The sequence below is a fragment of the Hypomesus nipponensis genome, chromosome 19, assembly GCF_054491055.1.
Source record: "Hypomesus nipponensis isolate SF chromosome 19, ASM5449105v1, whole genome shotgun sequence".
Taxonomy (NCBI): domain Eukaryota; kingdom Metazoa; phylum Chordata; class Actinopteri; order Osmeriformes; family Osmeridae; genus Hypomesus; species Hypomesus nipponensis.
Genome location: NC_140379.1, coordinates 4,642,994 through 4,663,559, shown reverse-complemented (window position 1 = coordinate 4,663,559; position 20,566 = coordinate 4,642,994). Strand labels below are relative to the sequence as shown.

Here is a 20,566-nt window from a genome sequence, read left to right as displayed (position 1 = left end):
TACAATATGGCGGCGCCAAAGACAATCATCACAACCTCTAATATGAAGGGGCACTTAGTTTCTCAACCAGGGGGGGGGGATCTTCCAGAGATATTCATACAAAGAGGTTTGGAGGGTTTTGATAAACTGAATACATTTTAGAATCAGAGTACACTAGTTGATTGTGCATTTGTAACAGGATCACATGGTTGTAGTTCATCCTATTTATTCTCGTTTCTTTCTTCTTCTTTCTTTCTATTTCACTGTCCTACCATTCTTACGGCTTCTTCAGTTGTGTGTGTGAGTGTGTGTGTGTGTGCCTGTGTGTGTGTGTGTGTGTGTCTTGGTGCTGGAGAGGTGATGCATTAGGTGTTCCTCTCAGGTCAGTAATTCTATGTCTCAAAGGTTGATTTGTGGTGATTTATTTCTTCCCGGTTTCTGCGGCTTTGCTAACGCTCTCTCAGTGCTGTGCAATATCATCTGTTGTGTTTGCTAAGCAAAAAAAGAAAAAAAAAAGAAAGAAAGAAAAAACGAGAAGCAAGTGATGTTATCATCCAGCTTTTTCAGTGTTCAAATATTTCAGCATTTCTGTAGTCACTCAAAAAAGTAGATAATAAAATCTTGGTATTTCCATCACCTGAATCTTGTCTCTTGTTTTTTGGTGCTGTTTTTTGTATCAGATATATATTTAGAAGTCACCTAACACAATAAAAGAATATCACAAAGACACCTGTATATATGGTATTAAGAAAAAAGCACTTATGTTGAATAAATACAAATATCTCTAATGGCATATTCAATTATATTGTTTTCCTTTACATCTTTTCCTAGTTTTATTTCATTATTTTTTATAAAATGTTGGCAACAAAAAAAAAGCACAAATAAACTTGTGTCATGGCACATTGTGTCACTAACAATGTGGATTTCGACTTTTACGCCAAAAGGTGGCACTGTGTTTCTTTTCTAAAACTTGCTGGAAGAGACAAAAGTGCTGAAAGTGCTGTTGCTTTTGCTTCATCGACCATCTGCCCCTCTTTTCTCCCATTTGATCTCCAATATGATTAGATGAAAACACAGGTATGTTCTAGAAAATATCAATTAATCTTCCATCTCGTAAACGTGAACATAAATTATATGTCTAAATAACGTCTTATGACAAAAAGACAAAAACTTAATGGCTTGCTGTTTACAATGTAAATGTAATAATGCCAACATGTGTAATACGCCAATAACCAATGCTTAGAACTACAAACAATAGACAACATATCGACGATAGCATTTGCGAAGTACGTGTCAGTAGCGAAAGGTAGCAGCTGTATCACAGCCCTTAACACCACGCCATGCATAGCCTCACTGACGAGAACAAAATGTTCACGTAAAATAAAGCTCACGTGCCACGTGCACACAAGAGAACGCCGTCAACCCCACCATCCAATCCTGGCTCAGGCCGTTCTCCCTACGGATGTCCGACTGTATCCTCACCAACTTGCTGTGGGTGCATGTGTCAAGTCAGTAATGGGATGTGTCAGTAATGTTTTGAGGGTTTATCATTGACAAACATGTTGCCAAAAAGTTTAGATATGTTGATAATGTATGGTTGTCATGGCAGCAGGTTCACTTGAGGGTTGTTGAGATAGGAAGTGACCAAGAGCTGTTGTTGGGACACGTGACTTGGAGGCTGCACACTGATCTGTTTTGACAAGCAGCGGGGAGGTGAGAGGGGGACAGGCTTGAGAGTAGGCTGTAAGAGTTGGTGGCAAAAGCTTTGTGAGCAGTGATGACGAGAATACTCCGCATTACTTTATCACCGAATTTACATTGGATTGAGTTGGCAAGCTAGTTAACAGTGACTTTGTAGAGTAAACAAGACATTTGTTAGCAAGCTAGCGAGCACTAGCTATGCAGGCTGCTGCGGCCAAGTCTCGAAGATAGCCAGCTAACTAGTTAGCTAGCATGTTTCTGTAAAAGTTGTGATGGTATGAAGCGGACCAAAAGTGGGGGAGAGGTGGCAACCCAACCTAGCTCGCCTACAGTCATTGCTAAATGAAAACCCGGACGATATGTTTTTCATCAACGTCATGCGTTGACATTGTCATTCCAACAGAATGATTCGTTGAACAAGACTCGTCCGTCGTCGTGCAGCGGAGAGTAGGACATTCTGTACCTGCGTGGGGGTTGGGGTGTTTTGACACAAGGTCGTCGTCAACAGATGCCTAGCAAGCTAACTAGGTAGTTATGTTAGCTAGCTAATCATTGTTGAGCAAGCTTGCCACACAGGACGAAGTAGGTAGTTTACAGTCGCTAACATTGCGAGCAATACAATACTGAGAGAGGGATGCTTCGCGAGGTGACTGCTGTGGTTCTTGTGCTAATGCTCGATTCTGAAGTGTATTGTCAGGGTAGCTAGTTTGCAAGTCAGTTGAATTCGTGTTGGCGTATTGATTAACAACCCAATTGCGATAGTTAACCGTTCGTTGCAAGCTAGTCTTCGTCCACCAGTTTACAGTACATCCCGATGGACGTGTACAGTGGCGTGCAAACAAAGCAATGCTTTGTTGGATAGGGAGCAATTGGCAGCATAACGGCTTTTCAGCTGGCATTGTTGCTTAATATATTAAGTCAGCGAAATATTTTCGAGGCTTGGGGTCCATACAGAATTGCTGTCAAGGTTGTGTTTGTCGTGTGTCAGCCTTCAAGAAGAATAACAGACGAAAGACAGAAGACCCTGCGAGAGACGAGGAAGGCATCCCGATGACACTGGAAAACATGAAACCTGAACGAGGTAAAAGTTTAATTCAACATTAGCTTGCGACATCCCATGTTGTGGTCAGTCTCAATATTTCTGCGTGGAATTGCATTTTTGACACCATCACCCTTGACTCATACTGGTTCAACCATTGGAATCTGATCATCTCCTGGGAGAAGAATCGGGGACAGCAATGGAGTGATGTAACAGCTGGTTAACTTCATTGCAGCTTTGTTAATAACAAAGCCTATAACCCTGCGAGTACAAATTGACCGTCAAACATATGAGAGCCTTATTATCTTTCCAAGCACTTTTATATATCATGCTCCAATGTGTCTATGGCATAATATGATTTGAAACGAATCCCTCAGCTCCAGGAAAGCACAACAGCAGCGACAGACCTGAACAGCTGACTTGCATGCTGTGGTATGAGACAGTGTTCCATTGTGCAATTCTGCTCAGTGTTGTTCAGTGCATCTCTGGCAGGAACTGTCACCAAAACCTGTGAAGCTAAAATTGTACGTATGCTAATAACAGTTTGGGCTAAATATAGGCCTGGACAATTCGCATAAAGGATTTCCTACACACTATTTCCATTGTCAGCCATTGTACACAATGTACTGGTTTGTTATTGATTATTAAAAGCTTCAAAACTATGTAGACACTACCTTAGATTAACTATCATGTACCTTATTGACGTCTGCAATGACATAATCATTTACAGATGGATTTCGCATGTTTATCAGTCAGTGATTGAACAATAACCCATAGGCACCAGTCTGCATGGTAGACCTTTATCCTGTCGATCATACTTAGGTTTTTTTGTGATGAGATTATTTTAATCACTTAGAGGGGGTGGGTTAAGGTCATAGCTGTGTTAAAATATTTCTTCAAGTTTGTTCTCAAAGTGTGTCCTGTACAAATTGCACTGACTCTGTGATCCTGGTAACACGACTCCCTAGCACTGAGAGTAAACATGTACACAGGCTGAGATTTAACCCCTGCCTTGCCTGTGTTTGCACGCACTGCCTTTATATGGAAAGCCATGCTCAGACATCTGGGCTATGTGGCTGGCTGTGCTAAAGGGCACACTGACACTGTACACAGTAATTGAAGCTAGGTAGCATTCTGGGGCCAGTAGTAAACAACACTGCTTTTTGTTTTGGTATAAGATTGTCGTTACCTAGTGGCGTTTCCTAGCCTTTCCTTCCACCAATAGAAGCACTTGCAACCGTGGCACATTGACAAGATCCTGCGAATAAAAGATCATCGCAGTAGAGGCTGCTCTGGAGCAGATCCCATTATGACAGCTTGGTGCTCTGTGCTATTGTTATTTGAAAATTGGAACACACTGTTCCTCTAGTGGAAATAGCAGACTGCTCTGTCCAGGACACTCGCTCCTTGCCCAGGACTCAAGAGGGACTTCTACTGGAAGTGCAGCGCTGAGGAGACATGTTTATGTCGATACGCCAGCCCTGGTGCACAGAGCAGCAGTCGTCTGAGGGCCACATGCTGGACAATGGAGTGGAGACTTGGAAGTGGTGGTGCAGACAAGCCCAGGCATGCGCTTTGTTATGATGCTGCTGTGGCTTACTTCAGAGGGAAGATTTGGGTCAGGTAGGTGTCCTATCTGTAATGTGAAATAAAGTTGGACATCTTGCCACAGTTTAGCAGAGGACAGACAGTGGGGTCAGCTGAAGTTGGACTCGTATATGCAAGGCCTCTTTTGTAACCATCATTGCAAACATGTGTCTTTCTGTGAAAGAAAGATCAGGACACTGTTTTGCTCAGAACTAACTGAAGTCGTCTGACCGGTTTGTTTTTCTGTAGGTTGAAGTGATCAGTGTCTCGTGCAAGTGGAACAGAATGCTCAATCTAGATTAGGACTGTTTTCCTTTTAACCATAAAGCTTAACCAACAGCTTTCACAGTCCTCATAAAGGGTATGGAACACTCACAAGGGTGACGTATAGCTAGAGGAGGCCGTGTGGAGACGGGCTTCTGCCAAGAGCCAAGGAGAGTCAAAACCCTCACAGATGAGCTCAGAGTTAGTCAGTCGTACTGGAGTGGAGTGCCTGTTGGGGAGGCAGGGCTGCCTTGGTTTGCAACAGCAGCCTTGGTGCTTTGGCTTCCGCAGCCTGCTGTTATTCTGTTTGTTTGGAGGTTTCCTGCCGCAGTCCTATGTGGGAGTATGAGGGGAGATCCACCCCCCATCGCATGGCCAAAGTAGACTGTTTAGCTGCCTGCTCAGCCAACAGGGCGAGCAGTAGATCACAGAGTGGACTCTGACTGATCCAACAGGCCAGATTGAATGAAAACAGATTCTTGCCCTGGCCCCATATGGCACCTGTCCCCACTGTCTGAGGAAGTGAATCATACTAAGAGGCACAACAGGTGTTCTCTGTCACACCCTGTTTGTTGTAGCTACGACAACCATGTGTCATCGTCAGCTACGGTCATGTAAGGATATTTAGTATCGGCATGATTATTCATGGGCTTGTCTTTTGTTCTTTTTAAGCTGTAACAGACAGTGAAATTATTTCAATTAAATCACATTCTGCTGTAGTTTGAACTTTGCCTTCACGTAGCAAAGATGGCAAACACATCCCACTCTCTGTTGTATGGTTGTTTTAGTGAGACTTCAGAGAGCTATTCCAAAGGCGGTATTCCCTGAAATATTTAACACGTTGGTGAAATCCATCATGGGAACTCAGTACAGTCTACACTGGGCCTTGGGAGGTCAATCGACCCTCATCAAATGCTGTGGTAAAAGCTTTCACTGTAAGTAAACCTAGTGGCTGCACGTGATTCCTCTCCATTTCTCCCAGTAATGCTCTTACCTAACATTGGGGTCTTGGGGAAACACGCACACACACATGCACAGAGGAGGGCTGTCTGATACTTGTTCTGGCTATGGAGGGACATCAACCTGCCCCTGTTTGTCGTCATCTCCTTGACCCCCGTGGTTCATCACAGCCAACCAGCATCCAGCCCCACAGGAGCAGGGTGAACCATCTGGACCTGTTGGGTTTTTGCTGCTAGGAGGTAGAATTCTCCGGGAGTTCTGCTCTAATTCTGCCCTACATGCAGCTAGAGAACTGGCTTGAACTAGAAAAGTTCCCTGCGAACCTTGAATGAATGGGCCCTGAAATTGACAGGCTAGATTTGTGTGAGCCGTAATGGAGTAGGAGACGAGAACGTCCGCTAAACAATTCCAAAGCCGTCACGTTGGTCTCCTAGCTTTGTCTCCCTCCCTTCTCCTCTCCCTCCCTTCTCCTACCTTCTTTTCCTCCTCTCCTGCTTCCTTCTCTTTGTGTCAGCTAGGCAGTCGTAGTGCTCCGTCGGCACGGGGACCGCTCAATCTGTCCTCGGGACTGCGGTCACGAAGTTCAGCGCTCCTCAGAGTCACATCTCATTTGCCTCGCGTTACTGTACTACCTCAGCAGTAACGCCATAGCTACCCCTATCCGCTGATGCTATCAGGGATAAAGGGAGGAAACGCATCACATGTAATAGCCTCACCACGCCACATAGATGGATGGAGAGACAGTGAGCAACAGATTTCTTTTCAAACAAAGGGATCTACGCAACCAGTAGCAGTGTGCGGCCGCCAGTCAGGAATGGCTTGAGGTTGTTGTCACCAGACACCATGTATCTCTGTCTGCTTAGTTATATAAGCTGAGGACTGGGATCTGGTTTACAAACACACACACCTTAGTTTGATTTGTACCTCTAGTCACTACTGCTCTGTCAACTAATACCATCTGAGTAGCAACTCATTAGAAGATGTGTTTTTCACTGTACGTGTATGTCACGGTTGTTTTCATGTTTCCATCATCACTTTTGAACACGCTGTCCCGGTGCAGCCAAAGGCTGGTGACCAGCTGTGTTCTCCTTTTGCAGATGAAGCCGCTCAGCGTGGCTGGGAGAACGGCCACCAGACATGATGGGCCCTGGGCCGTTTGTGTCTGTCTTTTATTAGCCAAGAGCCAAACTCGTCTGTGGAAGACATACTCCAGTAACCAACCACAGCAGGACGACTGACACACTTGTCAGTGCCCTTTTGAGCCATGTTGAGATTGCTCAACCTGCTGTGTGTGTTTGTGTGTGTGTGTGTGTGTGTGTGCGCGCAGATTTTCAGGGGGAAAAGCTTTGTTTGACTCCATTGTACAACTCACCCCTTGTCCTTCTCCGTGTGTGTGTGTGTGTGCGTGTGTTCGTGTGTGCGTGTGTGTGTGTGTGTGTATGTACTCAGCGGAGTGGTTATGCATGCACTAAGGATTACTAGCCTGTGCTGTTCTCCCAAGCACCCGGTTATGCAATGAGCATTAGTGGGACAATGAGTGTACTTCAGCTCTGACGGCATCCCCATGCCTCGGGCACAACCAGGACCAATGAAACGCACTGGGGCTCAGAGCTGACAGGACCTGGTCAGGCCCAAGAGGCCTGGTCACGCCAACCCAGGAAGAGGTGGGGGACTGGGGGAGACGGCAAGGCTGACCATTCCCTTTCCCTTCAATCGGCTCATTGCAGCTGATGTGGACTGACTGCATTAGCACCCAATGGCAGCCAACCATGGGTGCTACACTTCAGTTGTGGCTGAGGTATGCATTTATGCAGTGTTTATCCAATATGTATCTGGCCCTGTGCTAAGAGACGGGTAAATTGTTGCCTTATTTATAGAACTGTCATACAGCTATAGTAAATATTATGGCGTCTCTCTCAGACTCGCAACAAAACATGCTGTTCCTAAACATCCAACAGAATGCATCAGAGCTTAGTTGAGAACTTGACCTTGAGCACCACGACTGACTAAGCCCAAACTTCTGGCCCCAGCGATGAGAACCTGTAACGTAAGAACGATGAAGCGGTGCTTCCCAGAGGAACAGCGTGAGCGTTGGGAGCCCAGCAGCTGTGTGTATTATTATTATTATTATTGGTATACAAAAGGGTATTAAAGATAAGCTTTTGCACCCTCTGAGACGGCTGTACTTTTTGTCAGCAGTTTGTGTGTGTGTGTGTGTGTGTGTGTGATGATGACTACTGTACAGGCTAGGCTACAGGCTGTAAAGGTTCAGTTGCTAATGAGTTTACGATGCCAGGTTTTTGCGTCCGTTGGTCGGTTGTGTCCGAGTTTGTGTCTGATTAAGACAATAGAAAGTTCACAGGAGCAGAAGGAGAGTTATTTTCTGCTGGAACAGTACCCATCCTCTCAGCCAATCAGCACCCAGTTCCTGTTGCTATGTGTGCTGTGAATCTGCCCCTTTGTGTGAAGAGAGCAGAGAGGGAAAGAGAGAGAGAGAGAGGGGCGGTGCAGTGTGGAAGTTAGGCTCACTCAAACAGGCCTGTGGAGTCTGGATAAATGCTAACAAGTGGGATTGAGAGGAAATGGGAAACTTTGAACATGGGCTGACTTCATATTCCCTCAGTGGCATTTGCTCCAGGCAGCCGAACATAACATCGGAAATTGTTCCTCCCTTTTTCTGTCAACAATATACTCTCTCTAAAGAGAGGACTTTATAAAAAAGCCATTTTGTTTAAGTTCTTTTTTTTCTTCTCGTAAACGCAGGGTGATTTACTTTCTGTTGCGAGCTTAAAGGATGGCTTGTTTGTTTGCCTGTCCATCCATTGTGTCTTGTGTGTTGACTGAGATGCTGGCTGAACAGGACAGGTGAGCAGATGAACACTGGAGTGATTCACATGCTGGAAACCAATCCTATCCTATCATTACACTGAATGGGTTGCACTGCTGTTGTGGACAACAAAGCCTCTGCATGATGCACACACACAAACACGTCACAGGACATTGACTAATACAGTGGATCATGCAATCCATCAGAGCCTCTTTGAGAAACATTAGCCTCAATTTACTCCACACACACACCCATCCCTAGCTCATTCCCACACACATACACACACACACACATCCCTAGCTTATTCACACACACACACACACACACACACACACACACACACACTGAATGTCCGTGACGGGGACATTAACGTGATATCTGTGTTGCCTTGGCAACCCTTTGTCCCCATGCAAAATGAATGTACTCCTATGACCAGACACTTAAGTCTGCTTCTCAGAGCTGAAGTGTTTTCGCTGATGTGTTGTACGTCTTTGATTGAGTCCTTGTCTGTTAGAGGGTAGTCTCAGGAGGCAGCCCATGAGAAAGGTTTGCTGATTCGATAGAGGACATTTGTTTCATAGAACTCACCTTAAACTCTCTGTCTGTTTTCTCTCCCTCACTCTCTTTCTGCCTCTTATTTTCTCGTGCTCAATCTCTCTCTCTCCCCTCCCCCCTCTCTGCAGCAGCTGGGTCGTCGTCTTTGCATCTCAACTTGGTTTTCTGTAGGTGACAAAAGTACTAAGACTATGACCACAGGGCCAGAGTGATGGCTCCAACCAGTGAGTTCTATTCACAAAGGATTTTCACTCAGAGAGAGAAAGAGGGGGGGATTAAAAAGGGAGCCTGTGAAGATGGACAGAGGAGAGAGGCACAGTATACCCTTACCATTGTTGTTCCTCCTTCCTGTGTTCCCAGGGGCTCTGCTCTGGGTGAGACTCGGAAACATCACAGGGCCTTACAGGCTGCATCACACGGCCTTACAGGCTGCATCACATGGCCTTACAGGCTGCATCACACGGCCTTACAGGTTGCATCACACGGCCTTACAGGCTGCATTACACGGTCTTACAGGCTGCATCACAGGGCCTTACAGGCTGCATCACACGGCCTTACAGGCTGCATCACAGGGCCTTACAGGCTGCATCTCAGGGCCTTACAGGCTGCATCACAGGGCCTTACAGGCTACATCACACGGCCTTACAGGCTGCATCACACGGCCTTACAGGCTGCATCACATGGCCTTACAGGCTGCATCACACGGCCTTACAGGCTGCATCACACGGCCTTACAGGCTGCATCACATGGCCTTACAGGCTGCATCACACGGCCTTACAGGCTGCATCACACGGCCTTACAGGCTGCATCACACGGTCTTACAGGCTGCATCACACGGCCTTACAGGCTGCATCACACGGCCTTACAGGTTGCATCACACGGCCTTACAGGCTGCATTACACGGCCTTACAGGCTGCATCACACGGTCTTACAGGCTGCATCACAGGGCCTTACAGGCTGCATCACACGGCCTTACAGGCTGCATCACACAGCCTTACAGGCTGCATCACACGGCCTTACAGGCTGCATCACATGGCTTTACAGGCTGCACCATGGGCCTTACAGGCTGCATCACACGGCCTTACAGGTTGCACCATGGGCCTTACAGACTGCATCACACGGCCTTACGGGCTGCATCCCACGGCCTTACAGACAGGTTCTAAGGGCCTCCTAACCAGCCATGGTCCTCTGTGTCTATGTGATGGTCTGTCGTGGCCTTGTATAAGAGGGGAGTAGGGAGGAGCCAGACAGACATAGTTACCATGCTGTGGCTAGGCTATATTTATCTCGCTGGGGGCTGTAGTAAGGAGATTTCGCATAGAGGAGCTGCTTATTTAATCTTCCTTTTCTGCAACTGTGTGTTCATGATTGTGCTAAACAAACATTTCTATGTGACTCTGTTTCACTGTCCTCAGCATGGTGCTGCGCTCAACCTTTCAGTGAGCAGACTGAACAAGATGTACTCTTCCTCTAAACACAGCACGACTGGGTGGGATTTCAATGTTTTGGGTTCCTTGGAAGCATTAGTGAAATGTTATATTTAGATAGTATTGTAGACGAGAGAGGGCACCCGTCAGCTGGTTGAGCGTGTCAGACTGGATCCAGGTTGGGTCGTGGGCCTGGCTGAAACAGGCGCAGGTTGGACCTGCTTGGCTCCCGTGACCAGTCCTATCTCTGTCTCTCTGGTATCTGGGTAGGAAAACGCACGCATCGCTGTCGTCACCAACCTGAAAGAACGGTGTAGTCAGTAGGGGTACATCTTAAGTGCTTTTGTGTAGGTCGCACAAACAAGTCTCCCCCGTGACCTCTGTGGTGTTTTGTAACAGCCCAAGCTGCCCGGTGGACTCTACTCTGTGTGGAAACATGGCTCTGTTGGAGAAACACTCCAGAGTGCGATCGCGGGGCCAAAGAGGCCAGATTACTGTGCCAGCTTATCTTGTCACCGTGGGACGCGAAACAGGCTGCGTTTCCTGTCGCAAATCTGATGAGAATGTCTATCACTGATTTACATGCAACGCTCTCAAACATGTTGAGCGAGTTGTCCTCATTGAATGTCACAGCCTGGAGGAGGCCCCGGGGGAAAGACCTTTGGTTTGAGCTGCAGTGGATCTGGTTCTACCACAGGTCTGGTAGAGAGGCAGGGTGTTTACGCTGGTCTTTGTGATGAAACACTTTTCTCTGCTCTCTCTCTCTCTGTCTGTCTCTCTGTCTGTCTGTCTCGTCTCTCTCTCATGCACGTGACACGACACCCGGTTGACATGCAAAACCTTGAGGTTACAAGGAGGAGACAGCTGATGAGAGAAGTGTGTGTTTGTGTTTGAGAACACCAGCTGATGTGTGGGCTCATCGCCAGCGCTACTCAACTGCTGCAGCACTATTAATACTGAACAAGTGCTTGCACATCTCTACTCTAAATCTGACCTGTTACATAATAACACGCAAACGCTGGGCAGAGTGCTTGGCAAGAGGGATAGCAGAACACGGACAGTAACATGAAACGGGGGGGGGGGGGGTCAGAAGAGGGAGAAGGTGAAGACTCTGTCTGGGAGGACTCGAGGCACGTCAAGTTAGGTCCCAATGTCTGCGTCACCCCAAAGGTTACTGCCGTCTTTTCAAATGATCGGAGGATAGCGAGGTCAGAGGGGAAGGGAGTCGTCACATTAAACACGGTGCTCGGAGACCGAGGCTTCACGTGAAGGAATGTTCCGTTGAGACCCACCGCCCTAGAGAACAGCAGATACCATCAACGTAAACACGGGGCCTCTCAGCCAATCCCAGACAGGGACCCTGACTGGCTCTTTTGTTCCTCCCGCATGCACGTGTGTCACTTTCCCTTATGGAAAACGGGGCAATCCGACCCCCTGAAACGTATGGCTGCTGTACCCTCTTTCTAAGAAATTCCTTTCTTCCTCTTAGCTCCCTCCGTCATCTTCAAGCGGGCCTCCTTTGTGTGTCTTCCTCCAGCTCATACCCTCCCTCCATCCGCTCAGTCTCCCTGTTTCCCCTCTCTCTCTCTCTCTCTCTCTCTCTCTCTCTCTCTCTCTCTCTCTCTGTCTCTGTCTCTGTCTCTGTCTCTGTCTCTGTCTCTCTTTGTCTCCCTCCCTTCCTCCTCCTCCGGAATCTGTTCCCTCCCTCGGGCTGCCCTTCCTCGCCCATCCTTCCGTCCATCCAGAGTGTTACCTTTAGCCCACATCCCTGGGAGCCGGTAGTCCACAACCAACTAACAGTAAACCCTAATCCTAGCAGGGGCTGTGCTAGGCCAGTGAGCTAGCCAGTCAGAACAGGCAGGGTTTGCACTTCCCCCCCCCCTCCCTCCCCCTCTCCCTTAGCTACAGCTGGCAGATCCCCCCCACCCTCCCCTCTCTCTCCCAGCTCTATGTTGTGCTGTTCTCTTTCCACGTGCAGCGCACAGCTCAAAGCATGTGGGAGGAGTTCCCTGGAAGAATGTGTGCGTGACTGCCTCAGACACACACACACACACAGTCACACACACACACCGCCTGAAACTGACACAAAGCACTCACAGTGTACTCACACCCAGAGAGCCAGCTGAGAAAGGCTCTGTTCGGTCTGGGCTAACTGTAACAAGACTGTTTCTATTGTGTGTGTGTGTGTGTGTGTGTGTGTGTGTGTGTGTGTGTGTGTGTGTGTGTGTGTGTGTGTGTGTGTGTGTGTGTGTGAGCAGGCAGCTGGGGGGACTGGGAGTCGTCGTGCATCAGCTGACCTCCTCAGGGTATTCTAAAGCTGTGTCTTAAGGAGGAGCTGTAGTGCAGCCAGGCTTTTTAGCCCCGACACATTGGGTCCTGCTTATACAGCACACTCCATACCATAGGCAAGACATGAATACCACTCAAGGAAATCAACCTAATTGGCACAGAATGACGTTTATAAAACATATGTTGTGCTATTTTTGGCACTTAAGGTTATCACGAACACTTAGGCATCCATGTTTGCAGTGACTGGGTCACCCTGTCTCTCCTGCATTGTGCAAACAGACTGATAGATTCCGTGCGGCAAGCTAATTACTCCTCCCTCTGATCCAGTCTGAGGTATTCCTGGGAGGATAGCTCGGCATGTAGAGGAGAATAAGGCTCTATTCTCTCTTGCTGGTGCTGGGTTGCCAGGTTTGCCCCACCCTAACCCCTAAGGCAAACCCTGCCTCAGCTGACCGGATGGTGAAGAACCAGAGCAGGGTTATTTCTGTCCTAAACTGGGGAGGAGGAGGGGGGGGACTGTGTGTGAGTGAGAAAGAGAGAAGTTAGTCTTGCAGTGTGTTACACCACGCCTGAGCACAGCTGACGTATCAGCGCTAAATTTATCTCCCAACGAGTACAACTGGAAAAGTTGTCTCATTTCTCCTCACCCACAAACACAGGCCCAGTTTAAAAACCAAATGCACGCGCGCACACGCACGCAGGCCTGAAACCCTACGTCCAGGAGATGGTTGTGTTTCGTCAGACCATAGCAGAGATGCTGGAAGTCTGAGCTTTGCCAGATGGGTAACTTATTTGTGTCCCCTGCAGCTTCTCCACTGTAAACATGTGGGGCCCCAAGTGTCCAGGTCTTCGGTCTTCTCTGCTGGCTCCGGTCTGAAAGGTTCCCCTGTGGTTCTAAGCGGTTCTTGTGGGTTCTCCTTCATGCAGACGCGGCCGAAGAGTTCTTCGAGTATGACGCCGAGGAGTTCCTCGTGTTCCTGACTCTGCTCATCACAGAAGGGCGGACTCCAGAATGTTCCGTGAAGGGTAGGACTGAGGGCCTCCACTGCCCCCCCGCCCAGTCCACCCTGCCCCCCCTCCACAAGCATGAGTGCAGCGACAAACTGCCCCAGGTAACACACACGCGCACACACACCCATCTCATTTACACACGGCCTCCATGCAAACCAGCACCAAGTGGTTTCCAGGCTTACATAAATACACACACACACATACAGACACACACACAGACAGGCACACATTAATCGTCCGTGTGTGTGTGTGTTTGCTTTGCCCAGTGTCGACAGGCCAGGCGGACCCGCTCAGAGGTGATGTTGCTGTGGAGGAACAGTATTCCCATCATGATTGAGGTCATGCTACTGCCAGACTGCTGCTATGGAGACGAGTGCCCCCCCAGCGACCCCATCAGTGACCCGGCCATCAAACAGGACGCTCTGCTGCTCGAGAGATGGACCCTGCAGCCAGTACCCCGACAGTACGTGCCCTCTCTCTCTGTCTCTCTCTCTGTCTCTCTCTTTGTGTCTCTCTCATTCTGTCTCTCTCTGTCTCTCTCTCTGTCCCTCTCTCTGTCTCTCTATGTCTCTCTCTGTCTCTCTCTCTGTCTCTCTTTGTGTCTCTCATTCTGTCTCTCATTCTGTCCCTCTCTCTGTCCCTCTCTCTGTCTCTGTCTCTCTTTCGTCTGTCTCTGAAACGCTTTTCTTATTAGTCTTTTTTTATAGCCAGAAAAGCTCAAAGATTTGAGCCAGGATCACTCATGTCGCCGCCTCTTCTTTCTCTTGTTTTCTCTCTGACAAATCTCTCTGTCTTTCTGTCCTTAATCTCTCTCTGTCTCTCTCTCTCTCTCTGTGTCTCTCTATCTCTGTAGGAGTGGTGAACGTTTCATCGAGGAGAAGACGTTGCTGCTGGCCGTGCGCTCCTACGTGTTCTTCTCCCAGCTCAGCGCCTGGCTCAGCGCCTCCCACGGTGTCGTCCCCAGGAACATCCTCTACAGGTAAAACACACGCTCTCCACACTTCACTCTTCACTGTCACCCCCTCCACCCGTCATGTCCGTCAGTAGCTGGGGTTCCCCCCTGACCCGTCCCTTGTCCCTGTGTCGTCTGCAGGGTCAGCGCAGCGGACGAGGAGCTGGTCTGGAAGTTCTCCCAGCCGCCCTCGGAGCATCTCTTCCCCGTCCCTAACGTCTCCCAGAGCGTCGCCCTGCGAGTCCGCGTCCAGTCCCTCCCCCGCCAGGCCATCTACCCCACCCTGGCCTGCAGCATCCACACTGCCCTGCCCCCCCTTTACAGCAAGACCCCCACCCTCCACCCCAGCCAGGGCCTCCCCTCACACTTCAGGAGGGGCCAGGACTCGAAAGAGAGTCTGCTTCACAATGCTCATTTCCCCCTTTATAGCAAGAGCTCCAACGCCCTAGGTCTCCCCATCGCCGGGCTCCCCATCACCAGTCTCCCCCTCTCTGGTCTCCCCCTCTCTGGTCTCCCCCTCTCTGGTCTCCCCCTCTCTGGTCTCCCTCTTTCTGGTCTCCCCCTCCACAACAAGAGGAGCCAGGAGTCTTCAGACAGCCATGGTCACATGTTTCAGAATGGAGAGCTCCCCCAGGTCAACACCCCGCATCGTCAGGGCTCCCCCCTGTTCTCCCGGCCCGCCCGCTCGCACTCCCCCCTCCCCCCAGGGGGCAAGGCCGTCAGGTGGCTGTACTCTGCCCTCAATGGGCCCTCCGACCCCCCCCACACCGAGGACTATGGTCTGTCGAACGGGGCGGACACCTCTCGGGGCGGGGGCTCGGAACCGCTGAGGGCCTTCAAGACCCTGTCCTTGACCGACCCACCACGCTGCCCCTCCCCCAGGCCTATCACCGCAGAGACCAACCCCCTGATTGGCTCTCTGCTGCAGGAGAGACAGGAAGTGATCGCCCGCATTGCGCAGCGCCTCAACTTCTGTGACCCCACTGCGCCGCCCCTACCGTCAGCCCTCTTTACGCCGGACACCCCTCCCAAAGCCTTCTGGGGCAGTAGCCATGACGACGCCACCCTCCGAAAGACCAAAGAGGCGGAGGCCCCGCCCCCTGAGCCCGCCCGCCCCTCCCCGTTTGACACGCCCGTTCACGACACGCCTCCGGGGAAGCGAGAGACGTCGTCCCCGAAGCCCGCGGCCTGCAGGAGACTGAGGCTGAGTGAGCCCGGGGAGGGGGAGAAGGAGAGAGAGCGCGAGAGAGACAGGGAGAGAGAGAACTCCCTCATCTCCCAGGCCGTGCACGACATCGCCAGGCTCATCCAGGACAGGCTGGGCGTCCCCTCTCTGTCCCCGACACACAGCGACGGGCGCAGCAGCAGCCCTCTGCGCCACACACACACCCAGACCCTCACGGTCCGCACGTACACACACACCACGCGCACCACTCACAGGACGCCAGACGTCAGCTGTAGTCCGAGCAATGGCTTCGCCAACGGCCACGCCCCCGGCCACAGGGACCCCGACGCCCCGACCCATGCACCTGTTTGCACAGATAAAGCCAGAACTAACCCGGAGGTAGACCTCTCTGTCCGATCTCAGAACGGCACCTCTGTTACACTTGAAGACCCTCCGATCAGACCCCAGCCCCACTGTTTACAGACCTTTCCCCCGGAGGTCCCCAGAGCCCAGGGCCTTGACCCCTCCAACGCCCCGCGCACCCTCAGAGAGAACGGCCCGAGGATCAGACAGACTTCCACAGACGCCTCCCCGGCCCACACCCTGAACCCCGTCAAGCTCCAGGCCCAGAGCCAGTCCACCACCCTGCAGGATGAGAACCAGGCCCCCCCAGGCTCTGGAGCCTCCGGCCCCACCACCCCCACGACCAAAGCCCCCGGCACACCCACCGTCCTGGTGAGTGACACGGTACATTGCCCCTCTGTGGCACCCAGCGATGCAGGCAGTGAAGAAATCTAATATCCTAGAGACTGGGTTTTTTTTTTTTTCCCACACATCGCAAAAGATCAGTCATTATCATAAAGCAAAGGGTGGACTAGGAGAGGTTAGGTCTAACAATAATCTGTTGAAAACAAATGGGTATCACATGTCTCAACTTCATCTTTCCTTGACTCTTATCTTTGTATCTGTCTTCCTCTTTGTCAGCGGGCCCACAGCCCCTCCCCTCTGCGACCGTGCAACAGCTGGAGGAAGCAAAACCGCCACTCACTAGACGCCACGGCAACCAAGGCCTTCCACCCTTGCACTGGCCTACCTCTCCTCTCCAGCCCAGTAAGATACACACACAAACACCTAATCTCTTTCTTTCTCCTTTTTCTTTTTATCTACTGTATCTTAATATCCCCCTATAGCACCCCACTAAGAACCATGACTCACAGTATGTTACTGTGCCATACAGTATGTGCGAGCAGGCTTTATGACTCGTGTCTATTTACACACACACACACACACGCACACACTCTTCAGACAGTCAGGCTTAAAAGCCATGTGACTCATCTGAACCACAACAGCCACAGATCTCTGACTAACTTCCTGTTTCCTGCCTGATGAAGCGACACTGTTAGAGAGCCCTTGGCTCCCAAGCCCGTTCACTGCTTCCCCCCCTCCTCCCCCTCCACACACACACACACACACACACAGAATGTAAACACATGCTATATGACATTATCCATAATATGTCATACAGCAACATCGCCAGGCTCATTGAGATTTAGAAATATGACTTTGCATGAAGCAATCAGTTTCCCCTGAGTTCACCCAGTTGTGGTGTGGCTGACATCATGTTTTGTAATGAAGTTGAGCTTGTCTCCGTCAGGTTCCCCAAAGGAGAACCCAGACTGGCTTCTTTGACCTGGATTCATCTGTGATCGGCTGTAAAGGCCTGCCCTGGACACCTGGAAAAAGGTACGCATGTCAACATATTGGAACATGACCTCCTCTTAGACCCATCACCGCCTCAATAGAAACACCCTTAATTAAATATATTCAAATAACGTTCCATGTACCCTACAACGTTTTGGATTAGTCATGGGATTAGATGTTAAGCCTAAAAACAGTAAACACAAATAGGTTAGAGATCACAATTATGTTTACTCATGGATGAGAGGTCAGATATAATTCTCATAGCAGTCTAGAGAAATGTGCCAGTCCTGTGGTGCTCTGCAGTGGGTTCCTTTCACACTGCCATCTGCTGGGCTAAAGGTTATACTGCACTCAAAGACCCACTGCTCAAAATGGCAGCCTGGACCTGCATCGTAAAGAATCAGGGCCAGCCCTTCTATAAGGCACAACAAGGTCAAGTTTTCATTGTGTACACATGAATTGAACGATAACGTATGCGCATTAAACAGAAGCAGTTATGTTAAATGAGGTATGGTGAATGAAGATGACCTTTTGTAGGGGTTGTATGTTATCCCTGATCCAGATGCACTGTAACAAGGTGGCTTGTGTTGCCCCCTCAGGGTGGCTCTGAAGAGGGAGGAGGACTCAGAGGAGCATCAGCAGGTCCTCAGTGCCAGCGCTCCCCCTGCCAGCCTCAGCCTCCTGGGCAACTTTGAGGTACATGGGGCGCACGCCATACATCTCTAATGCCTCCAATAGTGGAGCGAAATCAAGTCAATCAAGTGTGTGTGTGTGTGCGTCTCCAGGAGTGTGTGTTGAACCACCGCCTGGAGCCTCTGGGGATGATCGAGGGCTTCACGGCGGAGGTTGGCGCCAGTGGGACCTTCTGCCCCAGTCACATGACCTTTCCTGTGGACGTGTCGTTCTACAGCGTGTCGGAAGACAACGCCCCCTCGCCGTACATGGTGAGACCTTGTCAACCTTTTGGTTTTCCCTCGATTGGGTCAGAGAGGGTGCATTTGTGAAGGCGACCGCGCTTCTGCTCGCTCAGACTACTGGACGTCGTTTCCTGTTTGTGTGACGTTGTTTGCTGTTTGTGTGTCTCCCAGGGCGAAATCACCCTGGAGTCCCTGGGAAAAAGGGGCTATCGTGTACCTCCATCAGGAACCATTCAAGTGGTGAGGGAACACCTTATTTTGTTGCTGTATACGCTTTTGTGCAGAATGTTTTTATGTTCTGAGGAAGACAACAAAGGGCCGGCCGGGCCGTGGGGTCATGCGGTGCATCAGAGTCACCGGCAGGTTGGAGAACAAAGGGACGTGTCTGGGGACGAGCACAGGGCAGGGAGACACCTAGTGGGAGAAGGGAGAAATGCAGAGGGACGAGGAATTGAGTGATGTGGAGTCCCGACGAAACCGTTTTGTGTCCTTGTGAAGATTATTTACGTTCATGATAACATTACGTTTACATTTAGTCATTTAGCAGACCCTCTTATCCAGAGCGACTTACAATAAGTACAGGGACATTCTCCTCAAGAAAAGTAGGGTGAAGTGCCTTGCCCAAGGACACAACGTCATTTGCATGGCCGGGAATCGAACTGGCAACCTTCTGATTAATAGCCCGATTCCCTACCCGCTCAGCCATCTGACCCCCCCCATAATCTTTGCTTTCTCCCCCCCCCCTCGCCCCCCTTCAGACCTTATTCAACCCCAACAAAACCGTGGTGAAGATGTTTGTGGTGGTGTATGACTTGAGGGCCATGCCAGCTGGACACCAGACCTTCCTACGCCAGAGGACCTTCTCCGTTCCCGTCCGCCGTGACGGCTCGCACGCACACGCCAGCAGGAAGCCCCTCCCTCTGGGCCAGGGACGCACGCTGCGCTACCTCGTTCACCTGAGGTGAGACGCTCCACGTAGCTGTCAGCCAAACAAGGCAGCTGTCGGTCGAGACCAAACCCTGCAGAGCAGTTGGGGAGTCGTCACAATTCAACAAGCTTTAAAATCTCTCTCGCTCTCTCTCTCTCTCGCTCTTTCTTCCTTGTTTTCTGTCTCTCTCTCAGGTTCCAGAGCTCAAAGTCTGGGAAGATCTACCTCCACAGAGACATCCGTCTGCTGTTTTCCAGGAAGTCCATGGAGGTGGACAGTGGTGCTGCCTACGAGCTCCAGTCTTTCACAGAGTCCCCAGCCAACCCGCCCTTCTCCCCGCGCTGCTGAGCCGGCTCCTCCCCTACCAGCACAGGACTACTGAGGCCTAACACCCCAAACAACCCACAGGGCCCTGGAGCTAGTGGGGGGTGGTACCCACTGAAATGACAACCTGTTCTTTAGTGTGCCGCTGTGGGTCAAAGTTGTGAACCCCAGCCCACACATGGTCCCAGTTTGGAGGGGTGAACAGGGTGACATTTTGAGAGCCATCATTAGTTTACTTGCTCTACTATAGGTATACTGGGATACGTGGCTGTATGACTTGTTACAGTTGTTCTTCCCAGGGTCTGTCAGGAGAGGACTGGGAAAGTCTCTGGAGGTGGGACCCCCTTATCCTGTCCAGTCAGACAGCTGCGATAAGAGCAGGGGGGGGGGCTGAATGCAACAGGAAATGGGGGGGAGATTTGGTGCACCTCTGTCCCAGAGAAGTGCTGCTGTTTAACAAGCCCCAAATACAAACAACCTTGGACCACTGAAGTAGACTAGCAAGCAATCAAGCCAGAGAAAATACCAAGTTGACATCAGAAGCGCACTGTGTATTTCCACGATAACTGGAAATTGAAAAAATAGTAATATTCTAATACTTTGTTTTTGTACTGTTAAAGAACCACTTTATCGGAAGTGTTGCAATAGAAAGAGAGTAACCTTAGCTTAGTGTTTCTGTTTATTTACTTTCAGCATACCATCAGTTATTTAATATTTAAATTAATATTTCAGTTCTGGCTCATGTGACGTTTGTCATGCTAAGCATTATGATGTAGTGCAAACTCTGTAAATCATAGTATGTATTTTTGACATTAATAATAAGATCTGGAAATATAAATATATCTATATATCTTATAAAGCAATCTTAAAATCTATGTTGTCTTTGTGTTTTTATTATAAGCCAGACCCACCATAGTACTCTATTGACACAAAACACAAG

At 49.8% G+C, this 20,566-nt stretch overlaps 1 protein-coding gene across 2 annotated transcripts; it reads left to right on the top strand.

The window, feature by feature from the left end:
- Positions 1-1,676: 1,676 nt before the first annotated feature.
- On the top strand, positions 1,677-20,501 carry atosa (atos homolog A). 2 transcript variants are annotated; one of them, XM_084682669.1, is made up of 12 exons: positions 1,677-2,761; positions 13,556-13,740; positions 13,906-14,102; positions 14,493-14,618; positions 14,733-16,491; positions 16,741-16,866; positions 17,411-17,499; positions 18,057-18,153; positions 18,243-18,401; positions 18,546-18,614; positions 19,133-19,335; positions 19,497-20,501. In XM_084682669.1, exons 1-12 carry the CDS (start codon positions 2,731-2,733, stop codon positions 19,648-19,650), a joined length of 3,195 nt encoding a protein of 1,064 aa, XP_084538795.1. In that variant the 5' UTR covers positions 1,677-2,730; the 3' UTR covers positions 19,651-20,501. The 2 variants fall into 2 exon arrangements, with proteins under 2 accessions (XP_084538795.1, XP_084538794.1); XM_084682668.1 differs by lacking the exon at positions 1,677-2,761 and adding an exon at positions 4,024-4,342.
- The last annotated feature ends 65 nt before the right edge of the window (positions 20,502-20,566 follow it).